The sequence below is a fragment of the Humulus lupulus genome, chromosome 3 (genome assembly GCF_963169125.1).
Source record: "Humulus lupulus chromosome 3, drHumLupu1.1, whole genome shotgun sequence".
Taxonomy (NCBI): domain Eukaryota; kingdom Viridiplantae; phylum Streptophyta; class Magnoliopsida; order Rosales; family Cannabaceae; genus Humulus; species Humulus lupulus.
Genome location: NC_084795.1, coordinates 179234947 through 179249279, shown reverse-complemented (window position 1 = coordinate 179249279; position 14333 = coordinate 179234947). Strand labels below are relative to the sequence as shown.

At 33.3% G+C, this 14333-nt stretch overlaps 1 protein-coding gene across 1 annotated transcript; it reads left to right on the top strand.

The window, feature by feature from the left end:
* Positions 1-2771: 2771 nt before the first annotated feature.
* LOC133825245 (uncharacterized) lies at positions 2772-4652 on the top strand. Its single transcript, XM_062258212.1, has 6 exons — positions 2772-2792; positions 3098-3184; positions 3271-3352; positions 3513-3588; positions 4392-4487; positions 4598-4652. The coding sequence occupies exons 1-6, from the start codon at positions 2772-2774 to the stop codon at positions 4650-4652; spliced, it is 417 nt and encodes a 138-aa protein (XP_062114196.1).
* The last annotated feature ends 9681 nt before the right edge of the window (positions 4653-14333 follow it).

Genomic DNA, 14333 nt, shown 5'->3' with positions numbered 1-14333 from the left:
GTCAAAGAGACTGAACCACCCTTTCTTTGTTGTATTGAACACTTTAAACAAAAAACCAACCATTCTTTTTTTCTTTTCCTTTTTCTTTTTCTTTTAAAAATTCAAAAATTAAACATGATGAAAGAATAGCTTTGGAATTTCTTCAAAAATTTCTAAGTATCTCGTGTATAGTTTCTTTCTAGAGTAGGCCCCAAGACGAGAGAGGTTCATTTTACAATCAGACTCACTTGGAAGAGCTCTTCCATTCCGTCAAAAAATCTAGCCCGTTCATAAACATTAATCAGGATGTTATATCTATTTATGTCTACTTTATCTATAGAATGTCACAAGCTGAAATTTTTTTTCAACAGGTTGAAAACAGAGTTGAAAAAACTCTCTTTACAAACTTTCATTTCACTGGGAAAGTCTTATTGCTTGATCTATGGAAGATTTTTCTATGCTTTCTTTAATATGATTATTTCTAAATTATTATAGCTTATATTAAATTGTTTGAATGCAAGTGGTGATGGCTTTTGTTGGAGAAACTAGAGGCATTCAAAAGTGATAGAGTTGGAGGGTGACAAGGGTTATGGTAAGATATATTATACAGTACATACCCTGTAGACAAGGTGAGAAGCTTTTTAAGTAAAGCAAAATGTAAGCCGTGTACCATGATTCTTTTTTTCTTAACCAATATAGTAAAACAACAACGAGAATAAATAACAAGTCCGGCTATTAGAGATTGTGGGTTTATACCTTAGGCAAAATGGGGAAGGGTGATGTATGTGCGGTTATAATTTTGATATATGTATTTATGAACAAATTTCATCAGGTCTTGTAAGTGCCATTGTGGTTTTGGACTGTCAAACAGTCAAAGACACTCTAACTGGTGTCTTTTTTATTAATTTTTTAATGAATTTTCTAAACTAAACTAAATTTTATGAATTATTCACACTGATTAAGAACTTTAATTCTCATTTAGAAAAAAAAATTCTCTATTAAGATTATTTTATGGGCTAAAAAAACATTCTATAGTTTGTTATTTTGAGGATAATGAAATTTGAAATATCAAATACTTTAAAAGCTAACTTAAATTTTCTGTCAATATGATTTGTGGGTCTTAAAGAAATTCTCCTTTTCCGATCGCCATGGGAAAAAAAAGTTTGACATTGTCCATTGTAAATGTGTAGTTCAATTCGAGTAAAGTTAATCTTTGCATTGTTAATTAGATTCCTCTTATCCATATGCATACAAGTAATAAATAGAAGCTAATGGTTCTATATTTTATTTGTTCATAGACTAACAAAAAAGTAATATGTAATATCAATTGAAGATAAGAAACTAATATTATGTTGGGGTTCATATTTCTTATTGTCTTCTTAACGTTTTCTATTATTTAATATATTGTTTGTTGGATTCTAAGGGAGCTTTGAGAACCTAGGCCCCAATACATACATGCAGGTACTATTATTTCTCTCTCAATTTCTAGTTCTATAGATAATTATTTACTCTTCTCATTTCTCCTTCACAGGCTTAGATTGGACTGAGTTGGTTGTATTATTTTGCTAATTAAGAAAAGTGAGAAGATTCATTTGGTTTCACTTTACATATTTTGCTCAGTTTTTTATTTCTTATGCACTCAAGATGTTTGAAAAAATGCCTAATAGAATGACAAAAAAAATGTGGATTTATAATTAATAATATTCTAATATATATATATATACACTTATAAGCTTTATTTAGGCCTGAGTTTAATCTCTCTGTTTTTCTGAGTTCTATAGATATATTATATATATAACTCTTCTTTGTTTTGACTACTATAAGCAAATAAGCATAATCTCTCAGTTAGTATTGATTTTGCATTTTGAGACTAATGCATTTGAATCATATGCTTTTAGTTGCTCATAGGGAAAAAGAGAGAATAAAGTTGGTAGGCATGTTCGCTTTGACAGGAAAATAAATTCAGTCCAGAAAGGGCATTCAACATATGATAGTTTGTGAAATTTGTTGGATGAAAATATTGATCTGTTACAAGATGGTAGGTAATAGCTTTGTATCCACAAACATGTCCTAAAACTTATATTTCCAAGTTCACTATTACAATCTTAATTTTTGCAAATTTGGAGAAGTTATAAATTGATTTAGGATTAACTGGAATGAATTTGGTTGGGTTTGTACATGATATGGACAATTAGTGAGAGCATAGCAATGGAGGATATTGTTTAATGAGTTGATAGTTTTGAAGGAAGTTCTTTAACCATAAATTAATCTGTTCATTTACTTTTTTTGGCAGAGGAAGATTAAATTATCATATATAAAACTCAAGTGTAGTTTTAGAAGTGGAAGAGAGTAGCTTTGGGCCTTATCACCAGGTACTACACTCATAGTCTCTTGATTGTCTACTGAACATCTTTGAATCTTTAAATCTATATGTATCTGTGTGTGTAGAGTTTCCGCTATTTTTCCATTCTATCATAATTGGTAAAGTAGATTGCTTTTTCTGTTATGGTGGGTTTGCTTTGATCTGGGTTTGTTTTTGTTTCATAATTCATTTATGCACGTTGAATTGAATGGGAGTATATAATCTGATATCTAATCTGGGAATTGGGATTTTTTTTGTGTGGTTGACGTGACATGACTTTCTTGTGTTGATTATGCATACCAAATTAGTAGGTAATGAAGCTGAAAAGTTAATTGCTTTTTTTAGTGGAAGAAGGGTCTTGGGATTTAGGAACTGTGTTTGAAATTTGATTTTATGATTTTATAAAAATGAATCCTTCGTCATAAAAGTGATGGTTGTTGGATTTGGAAATGTGGGTAGTGATTATGTTACAATGATCAATGAAATCAGTGTGGCTTTATCAAATGGGGATAATTAGCTATTGGTGCCTGTTAAATTAATTAAAACTCATCTACTTACTGACCATTGTGTAATTTCTTTCCCCATTTGTCTTGTTAAACTGTGTAAATTGATGGTAGTTTCTTCTGGTTTACAGAAGATCTATCTAGCTTATATAATTCTTTTTCTCGCTCACACTTTCCCAGTTTTTACTCTTTTTTCTTTAAATTTGACTATAATAATACCAAATTTCTTTCTTTGAATGTTTGGTGATTTCAGAGTCTAGATGGTGATATTATAGATTGTGTTTTGTCTCATCAACAACTAGCTTTTGACCACCCTCAGTTGAAGGGACAAAACCCATTGGTAATACCAATAATTCAATTTCAAGATTTATATAAATTGAAGTGATAAACTGTTTGAATATTGATTGAATATTACATATTGTGCAGGAACCACCAGATAGGCCAAAAGCTCATAAAGCATATCCTAATAGTATGGACTCAGAAAATTATCAGTCATGGAGCTTGTCAGGTGTATCAAGTCCAGGAAGTCTCTTTTTCCATCTCTATTTTGTTTTTGCATTTCACTCTCATTCTCTCTATTTAAGTCTCTTTCCCATATTCCTTTTCCTTCTTTATAATATAATTGTCGAATAGTTGTATGTATTTGTGATTTCTTGTTCTGGATTTAGAGAAAGTTGGAAGTTTTACCATAGTTTTTCTTTTATTTGCAAATCCAGTGTTCTTATATTTTCTTAGTCGTTCCAAGTTTTTGGTTTTGTTGCTTCTTTTTTATCAGTAATGTATATTTTGATTTGGTGTTTGAAATATATTTGATGATCTTATATATGTAATCAGTATATTTGGTGTTTTGGTGTTTAATCAGTATATTTGCTTCTTGTTTGATGTTGCCTTTTGTGGTTTGGTTTAAGCTATTATGGTATGCATGTGGAGGACTGATTATAGAGGCTTGGGCATGTCTAGTTTCATCCTCTACTCATTTAAAGTTAATTTTTTTTGATGAATTGATAACCCGTTTGATATGTGATAATGATTTCATGGTTCTTATTATGCTTAGATGACTTAATATCATACATAAGAAATTTGTATGTTTTTTGCATTAAAGGAATTTTTTTCAATTCAAATTGAATGTTCAACTCTTTATTGAATATCATAGTATTGCTTGAGTTTCTAGCTAAACTGATCTATGTGAAAAATCAGTGCAAGGAGAGAAAAAGCGAGAGGAAAACAGAGGAAGAACCTTGTTCATTGGTTCAACGAAGCTTTTTTTTTCTTTCTTTCTTTTTCATAGAAGTATACTGTGGCATTTTTTTCTTTCATTATATTATATTTGGATCATCATATGAAAATTTTGATCTAGAGTTTAGTACCTGTTTGAGTTCCATATTCTATTACACCCTCCTTTAAATGAGATATGAGATTCGATGGATCTACCCTAGAAATAATAGCATCATTCTAAATGCTTTTGTAACTCAAATCTCCCAAACTTTTAACTTGCTATCTCAGTAATTAAGCACTTGAACAAGTGGAATTTTGAAATGTATGTGCAGAGAAAGCAAGGCTGTTGACACTGAATCGCTTTGTGTTCTTCCAGGGAAATTTGTTTGGGCCATCCGTATTGACCTCCATATTCTAGATAATGGAGGGTAAGCTGTAAATTTTGTCCCCTCTAGCACCAATTCTTTTTTTCCTTTTCCGTTATTCATTTGATTTGAGTGTGTATATTTAGTTTTCATTTTGAACAATTTGTTTATAGAAACCTTGTGGATATTGCAAATATTGCTGCTTTGGCTGCTCTCATGACGTTTTAAATTTCATGATATTATTTTCTTTCGTTTTTATTTTGTTTCACATGGCCTCCATGCACTTGTGTAGGTTGTATTTTAGAAATGGATTACCCCAAAGTTGTTGGGTCTGGTTACACAGACCTCAGTATATGCAACTATTTTCAGTGGAACAACAGAGAAGTCAAGCTCTGGAATCTCATGTTGTTGGTTTTTCACAATTTAAAGTGCGTAAATTAACTTCTCCCTCTCTTTATCTCTCTTAATTCTCTTGTTTTTTATCGCACTTGGTATGCATATCATATATGCATATTTGTTGATTGATTGTCGAATTTATACAGGTTCCAGGGAATGAGAATCCTTCTACTCTCATTTCCTTTGCAACAAAGACTTTTAATGCTGGCCAAATTACATCAAAGTTGCATGCTATAGAGCTTGGTTCCCAACCAGGTTAGCTTAGTATTATTTAATTCACCCCCTTTATTAAAAAAGACAAATATGTTTGATAGGTCTATAATCTTAATCAGAAATTTATTCCTTTCTTTCTATCTTGATGAATAATTTTTACATCCTTTTGTTGGTTCATCACAAATTAATATTCTGTGAATGATTTCAGGTTGTCCAGCGATTCCAAGAACTGTTTGCGCAAACAAAGTATAAAGAAGCTGCTGAACTTGCTGCTGAGTCTCCACAAGGAATTCTTCGTACTCCTGATACAGTTGCCAAATTTCAGGTTCGTGAGCTCCTGGTTAAGCAAAATATACAGTGAGGTTGTGTAAATATGACTACTTTTATTTTCTTTTCATATTAAAATTCTATTATAAACCATTTTTCAAATATGTACTTTCAAATTTGTTTTAAACCATTGAGATGTAGGTTTGATGTTAAGTAATAATAAGAGAGTGATTAAATGTAATTTCAATAAAATGACATATTTTGAACTAATCTCTCCTTGTCTATGGAGTAAAATATACAGTGAGGCAGAGCTTATTCTATCTTCATATGTCCTACAGTTGTTTGCATCTGCTGATCATTCCTCTTTCATGTTGTATCTATTAATTAATGTCTCGGTTATGTTTTCTTTTACTAGGAACATTCTTTGGTTGGATGAATCCCCTTATGCAGCGTGCATATCAAAGACCAATAACAGAGAAGGAAGTGTGGAAGTTAGATACTTGGGATAGAACAGAAACACTGAATGCTAAGTATGCAGTCATTCGTACCTTATAGTTTCTGGTCAATAGAATTTAACTGATAAAGGTTACATCATTATTTTTATACCTTTTGCAGGTTCCAAGAATGTTGGGTTAAAGAATCTCAGAAGCCAAAGCAATGGCTGTTAAAAGCATTAAACAATAGCCTTGGAGAAAGGTAAGCATACATATAAATATGTATTTTTATTATAGACTTTATAAGGAACAGACAATATTATTAAGTACATGGCTGGAATGGAATTGCATCAGTTGCTATGTTAAATTGAGTTTCTTATGATACTTTTTGTACATGCGTCTAATTCCCTTTTACTTTTTCTGTCTCTTGTAAATTTTTATGTAGGTTTTGGTGGGGAGGCTTTTGGAAGGTATTGAATTTATTTATTTAATTTTTTTCCCCTTATCTTGTCTCATTAGTCCTCAGGCAAACTTCCATTAAGCTTTTTAAAATTGTTCATGGATTAGCAAATAATTCATTTGTAAGGTGCATACTGCATACCTAGACTTTAAAATTGTATACTATAGACATTCGTTTTGCATTAAAAAAGAGCATTACAGAACTTTTTATGATCTGTTGTTGGTTGTGGCTTTTTTGCTGTTGTGGATATACTCGGGTCTCCATTGCCCCTGTTTTTTTTTTTTGCACTACCATTCTAACTTTGGACCTTTTAACTTTCAAGTGTCTCATTTTACCATTCTAATCATGTTTTGGCCCCTTATTTTATTGCTGACAAAAAAAATTAGGTCTGGGGTAGTGACAATTCATATTTTTGTCATACTTACAGTATAATAAAAGGCCAAGTGACCTTTGTCAAAAAAAAAAGTATAGTGTTTGGTTTTGTTTGCTTTGGTGTAGTTGTGAATTCATTATTTTATATGTGGTGTCCTCTCTTGGAAATAATTTCCATAGCATTTTTCTTGAAGTAATTTTTGATGCTAGATAATAACAATAAAATATTTCTTTGTTTATTTTGCAGATATGACAAGTGAAATAGAAAAGGATACTTAATTTTGAAGGCTTTGTGTTGGGCAGCTGTAGAATATTTTGTGCTGAAAGTAGTAACATTTCAATATGTTGAATATTTAAGACTACTTGAATACTTAAAGAACATTTTGTTGTTGAAGACAGTGTTGAATGTTTTAAACTAATTTGTGGATTGTTAATACAATGTTGAATGTTTTTACTTTTTGTTATTTGAAAATCAAGTTCATTTGATGATGCTAGCATATATTAGAAAGTTAATTTTAATTATATAAATAAAAATATAATAGAATAAATTAGTGCTATATAAATGAATATATAATGAGAAATTAAACTGATCTAAATATTAAAATAATACGAAAAATGTGTTATAATATCTATTACAATAACACTTTTTATAAGTACAGAATTTTGTTATGCAAACTTCATTATATAAAACAAAAAATGTGTTATACTAAAGTTTAGTATAACACAAATTTATAAGTATTGAAATGTGTTATATAATCGACTATAAAGAATATAGTTAAACACTTATCTATTTATTAAAATAACACAGAAAGTGTGTTATCGTTGACAGTATAATAACACATCTGGATAACAATGATAAAGTGTTATGTAAAGTACCTTGACCTACGATAACATAGTCGGTCTTAACACATCGAAAAATGTTATGGTATGTTTTGATAACACATTTTTTGTGTTATTAAAAGCATTTTTTCTTGTAGTGTAGGTCGTGCTTGTGGGACCAAGATAGATTGGATAGTCTGTGAGTTCTAGATTTATCTCTAGGGGAGTAGTCCGGGTTACTTTCATATAAAGATATAAAATGGTGATTGGATTGGTGCCAAGGATGGAATCAGGTATAGGGCACTGTATTGAACCGCTTCAGAAAAGGTGCAAGAACTAAAGGCTCAGTTATTTAGTAAGATGGTATTCTCCATGGTGGATCTTTGATCTGGTCATTACCAGCTAAAGATCAGTAAGAAGGATATGCAAAGGATTGCTTTTTATATTAGATAAGGGCACTAAGAGTGCTAAGTTGTTTTGATGAAGTTGATGAATAGAGTATTCAAGAATTATCTTAATTGAATTTGTGATTGTCTTGATCAATGGTATTGTGGTATATTTTCAGTTGGATAATTGCCAAGGTCAAGGAACACCTTAGAGGGTAGGAGTTTCCTTGGACGAGCAGGATATTACATGTACTTTGTGGAAGAGTTCTGAGTCTTCTTACAGATCAGAACTAGTGGTAGGTTGTTATGACACCTCAATGATAGGAAATGGTGATGGCTAAGTTCATGGTGAACATGGTACCCACTGAGACGCTAAGAATTCAATGATTCGTGAAGGGACTGAAACATATGATAGCTCGTGACATAAAGTTGATTCGGGGAATAACCACTTATGTGGAAACATTAAAGGTAGCCTTGGAAACTAAGTAGGCAGAAGAAAGGATCTAGATGGAAAGCGCGACCAGAAGGGACGCCAAAAATAATGACAATGAATAGAATGACCACAAACGAAAACATGACAGTGGTCAAAATCAAAAAGCCAACAAGAAGAACAAAACTGTATCAGAAGGTAACAGGAATAAGAACCCCTATGTGGAATATCCCCAATGCCCTATCTGCAAGAGGAAGCATTCAGGAGAATGTCGATATAAGACAAAAGGTTGTTTCAATTGTGGAGAATAAGGAAACATTAAAAATGATTGCCCAAAGATGAAAGACCAAAAGAAAGATGACAAGTTTGTGCCAGCCAGAGTCTTTGCACTTACTAAAAGTGAAGCAGAAACTAGTAATACAGTGGTAACAGGTTAGGTCACTGTCTCTGGTAAACTATGCAATGTTTTATTCGATTCGGGAGCTACGCATTCTTTTGTCTCTATGAATACGATTGATAGCTGAGATAGACCATACGAACTTTTTAGAGATAAGTTTGTCACGGAGTTTCCATCGGGGGAAAGAATGTTATCTAGCAGAGGGGTGCGTAGCGTTGTAGTTAGAATCAAAGCAAAAGAATTACCAGTAGATTTGATCAAGTTAGACATTAAGGATTATGATGTAATTTTAGATGGGTTATCAAAATATGGGGCAACGATGGACTGTAAGGGTAAGACAGTCAACTTTCAAATAAAAGGCGGAGAATAGTTCACCTTCAAAGGAGAAGTTTCCCGAACTCGTATACCGATAGTCTCAGCTCTCAAAGCTCAACTGTTAATCAATAGCGGTTACCAAGAATTTCTAGCCAGTGTGGTGGAAAAGTCATGAGAGACGCAGCTCAAATCAAAGGATGTACATATTGTATGCAAATTTCCTTAGGTGTTTCCAAAAGATCTACCGGAATTACCTCCGAGTAGAGAAATCGAGTTTGAAATAGAATTTTCACCAAAGATGACACAAATTTTGAAAGCTCCCTATAGAATGGGGCTTATCGAGTTAAAGGAGTTAAAGATACAACTGGAGGAGCTTCTAGACAAGGGTTTCATCCGACCGAGCTATTCGCCTTAGGGAGCACCAGTGCTTTTTGTCAAAAAGAAGGATGGAAGTATGAGGATGTGCATCGACTATTGAGAACTAAATAAAGTGACGATCAAGAACAAATACCCTTTGCCTCGAATAGATGATCTTTTTGATCAACTACAAGGATCTATGGTATTCTCGAAGATAGATGTATTTTCAGGGTATCATCAGCTAAATGTATGAGAAGAAGATATCCCAAAGATGGCTTTTCGAACAAGATATGGACACTACAAGTTCCTGGTAATGCCTTTTGGCTTAACGAACGCACCTACCACATTCATGGATTTTATGAACAGAGTATTTAAGGACTACCTGGATAAGTTTGTTGTGGTGTTTATAGATGACATATTGATTTAATCAAGGATGAAAGCTGAGTATGAAGAGCACCTTAGACTGACATTGGGATGACTCAAAAGTCATCAATTATATGCTAAGTTTAAGAAATGAAAATTCCGGCTAGAGAAGGTGCCATTTCTAGGACACATTGTGTCTAAAATGGCGTAGAAGTAGACCCAACCAAGATCGAAGCAATAAAGGACTAGCGCAAACCGAAGAGTGTCACGGAGGTGAGAAGTTTTCTGGGATTGGCAGGATACTATAGACGATTTGTTGAAGGGTTCTCCGAAATAGCTATACCCTTAACAAATTTGATACGGAAGCAACAGAAATTTGTATGGACAAAGAAGTACGAAGAAAGCTTCCAAATATTAAAAGACAAGCTCATATTAGCCCTAGTTCTATGTGTCCCAAACAATAAGGGCAAGTTTGTAGTATATTGCGATGCATCGAAGCAAGGACTTGGATGCGTATTGATGCAAGACGAAAAAGTGGTCGCATATGGATGGAGACAGCTAAAGGAGTACGAGCAGTGGTACCCGACCCATGACCTAGAATTAGCAGTTGGTGTTTTTTCTCTAAAGATTTGGAGGTACTATCTGTATGCAAAAAAGTGTGAAATATATACGGACCACAAAATTTTAAAGTACTTCTTTACGCAAAAGGAGCTCAATATGAGGCAACGGAGGTGGGTGGAGTTATTAAAAGACTATGTTTGTGAGATCTTGTATCATCTGGGAAAGGCTAATGTCGTGGCAAACGCACTTAGTAGGCAAAGTTATGGAAGCTTGTCAATACTTAAGGGGATGACGCAACACTTACAAGATGATATTAAGAGGTCCGGAATTGATCTAATAACTGGACAAGTAGTTGACCTCACAATCAAGTCAACACTAATGGAGGAAATAAAGGAGAAACAACAAGAAGATGAGTTTCTTCTTAAGATGAAGGCAGCACTACAAAGCTCAGAGAATGTTGATTTCTCCTTGACAAAAGAAGGCATGCTACAATATAGGAACCGATTATGTGTGCCAGAAAGTGGAGGATTAAGATAAAGTATTATGAAGGAAACACACACTACTTCGTATTCACTTCACTCGGGATCGACCAAGATGTACAATGATGTCAAGATAATGTACTGGTGACCGGGGATGAACATCAGAGACCCGCTGGAACTTTGCAACCATTAGAGATTCCCAAATGGAAATGGGAAGATATAGCTATGGACTTCATGACGGGATTACCAAGGACCACCAAGCAGCATGACTCTGTTTGGATGATAGTAAATAGGCTCACAAAATCTGCTCACTTCTTGACGGTAAGAGCAGTTTATAACGATAAGCAGTATGCAGAGCTTTATGTGGCAGAGATAGTGAGAATACATGGAGTTCCAAAGACGATAGTCTCTGATAGAGGATGGGTTTTCACATCAATGTTCTGGGAAAGTCTACAGCGTGCAATGGGCACTAAGTTAAAACTAAGTACGACATTCCACCCTCAAATCGATGGTCAGTCAAAACACACCATACAAATATTAGAAGATATGTTGAGGGCATGTGCTTTAGATTTTTCATGATCATGGACGAAGTATCTTTCGTTAATAGAATTCTCTTACAACAACAGTTATCAGGCAACGATAGGCATGACACCTTATGAGATGCTATATGGATGGAAATGTCGATCGCAACTTCATTGAGATGAGGTTGGTGAAAGACGATATTTAGGACCCGAGGCTGTAAGAGAAGCAACTGAGGTAGTAGAAAATATAAGACAATGAATGATTGCGCTCAAAGTCACCATAAGAGCTCTGCCAACGCTAAGAGGCAGACTATTGAGTTTTCAGTAGGCGATCAAATCTTTCTCAAGGTTTCTCCGATGAACGGGATTGTGCGTTTCGGAAAGAAAGGAAAGTTAAGCCTGAGGTTTATAGGTCCTTTTGTGATATTGGACAAAGTAGGGCATGTAGCATATCGGTTGGCTTTACCGCCATCATTAGCTGAAACGCATGACATTTTCCATGTATCGATGTTGAGAAAATACATATCAAATCCATCCCATGTGCTCAATTACAAGGCTCTGAAGTTAAAACAAGATTTCAGTTATGAAGAATGGCCAGTACGCATTTTAGAATGGGGAACTAAGGAGTAAAGGTCCAAAAGTGTTCCTATGGTTAAAATTGTGTGGAACAATAGCACAGAAAGAGAGGCCACATGGGAATTGGAGGAATACACGAGGGAGCGATATCCCGAGATTTTTTTGTAACTAAATTTTGAGGACGAAATTCTTTTAAGTAGGGGAGAATTGTAGCGTCTCAGAATTTTACTTAGCTAGATAGTACTAGTAGTACTAGTAGCAGTAGTAGTAATAGTAGCTGTAGAATCTTTGTTTTAGTGGATATTGGTCAAAGCCGGGATTTAGTTAGAAACTCATAGAAATAGTTATGGACTTTATAAGTTTAACCTATGGTTTAGAAATATTAATTTTGACATAAGGTTTGATTAATATAGCTGGCCCTATAAATATTATTTATTATAACCTAAGGATTAGATAGAATAATTAAGAAAGTGATACATGTCACATGTTTGATTATTAAGGATTTAAGCATTTTGGATGAATAAATTAATAAAGGATAGATCTAGAAGGTCTAGAACATTCCTCATCTGCTAGGATCACGTTTTACTCAGTCAAAGTGGTTTAAAAAAATTCAAGTGTGATGAAAGTATGCAAAAACGTGTTTGAAATATTAGCGTATGTCAATATATCGAAGCTATAGGGGCAGATATATCGCCTATGATTGATACGAAAAACACGTCAAATTCGCACGAGAGAAACCATGGACCCTCGGGATTATGGTGTAGGCGATATATCGCCTATAGAAGGCAATATATCGGCTCTAGTGGCCATTTTTTAATTTTTGTAGAAAGCCACCCTCAACATCTTTGACTCATTCCTGAATGTTTTTGACTGAGTTCTGGGCATCTGTTGAGTGAAAAATGTATTTTTAATCATTTATTTACTCATTCAAATGAGAGTTAGTTTCACTCCTTGAACTCTATAAATAGGACCCTTCACTCAGCCATTCTCTTCATCATTCAAGGACATTTCAGAGCCTTCAAGCCGCTAGGTTCATTCTAGAAAGAAACACTAGGGTTTTGGGGTTAAAATGTTTCAAATCTAAGCTTTTCTAAACAGTTGGGAAGTAAGCTTTTGTGTAATTTCGGTGTTTGAGGTATAGATCGAAGCTCTAAGCTATCTAAGGTACCATTAATTATTAGGTTTAGTCCATTTCCATTTTTCTTATTCTTTCCTTTTATTTCAAAACCTAACTTGTTGTAATGACTTTTGGTTAGGTGTTCACACTTAAGGTTTTTGGTAAGCCTTTATTCTGATGGTTTAGATCTTCTCTTCAACTTCATTTCCCCAGAAACATATGGATTTTATGTTTGGTTTAGCAGTTTCCAATCCTGCTATTGTCTCCAATATCCCAGTTTTTGGTAAGGAAAATTAGGTAGTTTAGTTTATGATCTAGTTTATGTTTTGTATGACCTAACATTTCAGATACAATAAAGGGGTAAGTGTGTCTAGACCTAAGGTGTCCAATGATGTATGATGGACTTATGTCCGGTAGGCTCAGTTGCCAAAATTTTATGACAGACCTAAGTTGATGCCCGGTGTATGACAGACTTTTGTCTGGGGCTTAGTTATCACCCCCTGTATAAGCACTTATCTTTTTATTATATCTGACTTGTCATTATGATCTATGACCTATAGTTACGATTATGATTTATGACCTATGATTTATGCCTATGATTATGACCTAGATTATGATTTATGATTATGATTTAGGCTATGATATGACCTATGGTTTATTGATGTGATATGATTAGTATAAATAAGTTTCCTTTTATGACTCTTGTGTAAGTTAGAATATGTTGATTAAATGATTATATGACTAACTCTTGTTTGTATTTTCCTTACTGGGCTTAGAAGCTCGCCCCTTATGATGTTGTTATTTCAGGCAATTAAAGATAGAAAGGTCGGTGGCGAGTGGGACCTAGAAGCTTCGTGATGTACTCGCGGGGACCATATAGTCGAGGAAGATCAAGCGGGCCTTTTTCTTTTTAGTAAAGCATTTTTTTAAAAAAAAGTTTATTTAATGTTGCTCATTTTTATATAAAGGCAGTTATTTTATTTTTGTAAAACCATGGATCCATATATTTTATTTTAACTTTTATTCAATAAAAGAGAAATGTTTATGATTATGATTCAACGTTGTGTTCTCGATAATTTATGAGAAATTAGGGCATTACATTTTATGCCCGGTTAATTATGAACCATTATTAGAGGGTTAATTTGTATGTAATGATTATATAAATGGACGTTTTATTATTATAAATTACTCAGTAAATGAAATGTCTCTAATTACAAGAGTGCAGTCTCTATCAACACTATTCAAGGCAAAAGTTGATATAAAGGGTAAAATGGTAAGAATATATATTTAAGAAGAAATTTGTTCTTCGGGTCAAATATGCAATTATGTGATAATAGTGATTTATTAATTAATTACAAATTAGTTGTAATTATCAAAATTAATTAATAATTAATTATTATATATTTTTCAAAATTATATAAATAATTAATTTATTATAATTTTCGA

What these genes read in the sequence shown, in the direction of transcription:
- LOC133825245 (XM_062258212.1), top strand. Translation starts at nt 2,772, where the DNA reads ATGGTTGTTGGATTTGGAAAT. An exon ending in TCAGTCATGGAGCTTGTCAG is followed by an intron (nt 3,353 to 3,512) that starts GTGTATCAAGTC and finishes TTCTGGATTTAG; the next exon opens with AGAAAGTTGGAAGTTTTACC. An exon ending in CATATTCTAGATAATGGAGG is followed by an intron (nt 4,488 to 4,597) that starts GTAAGCTGTAAA and finishes ATTTGTTTATAG; the next exon opens with AAACCTTGTGGATATTGCAA.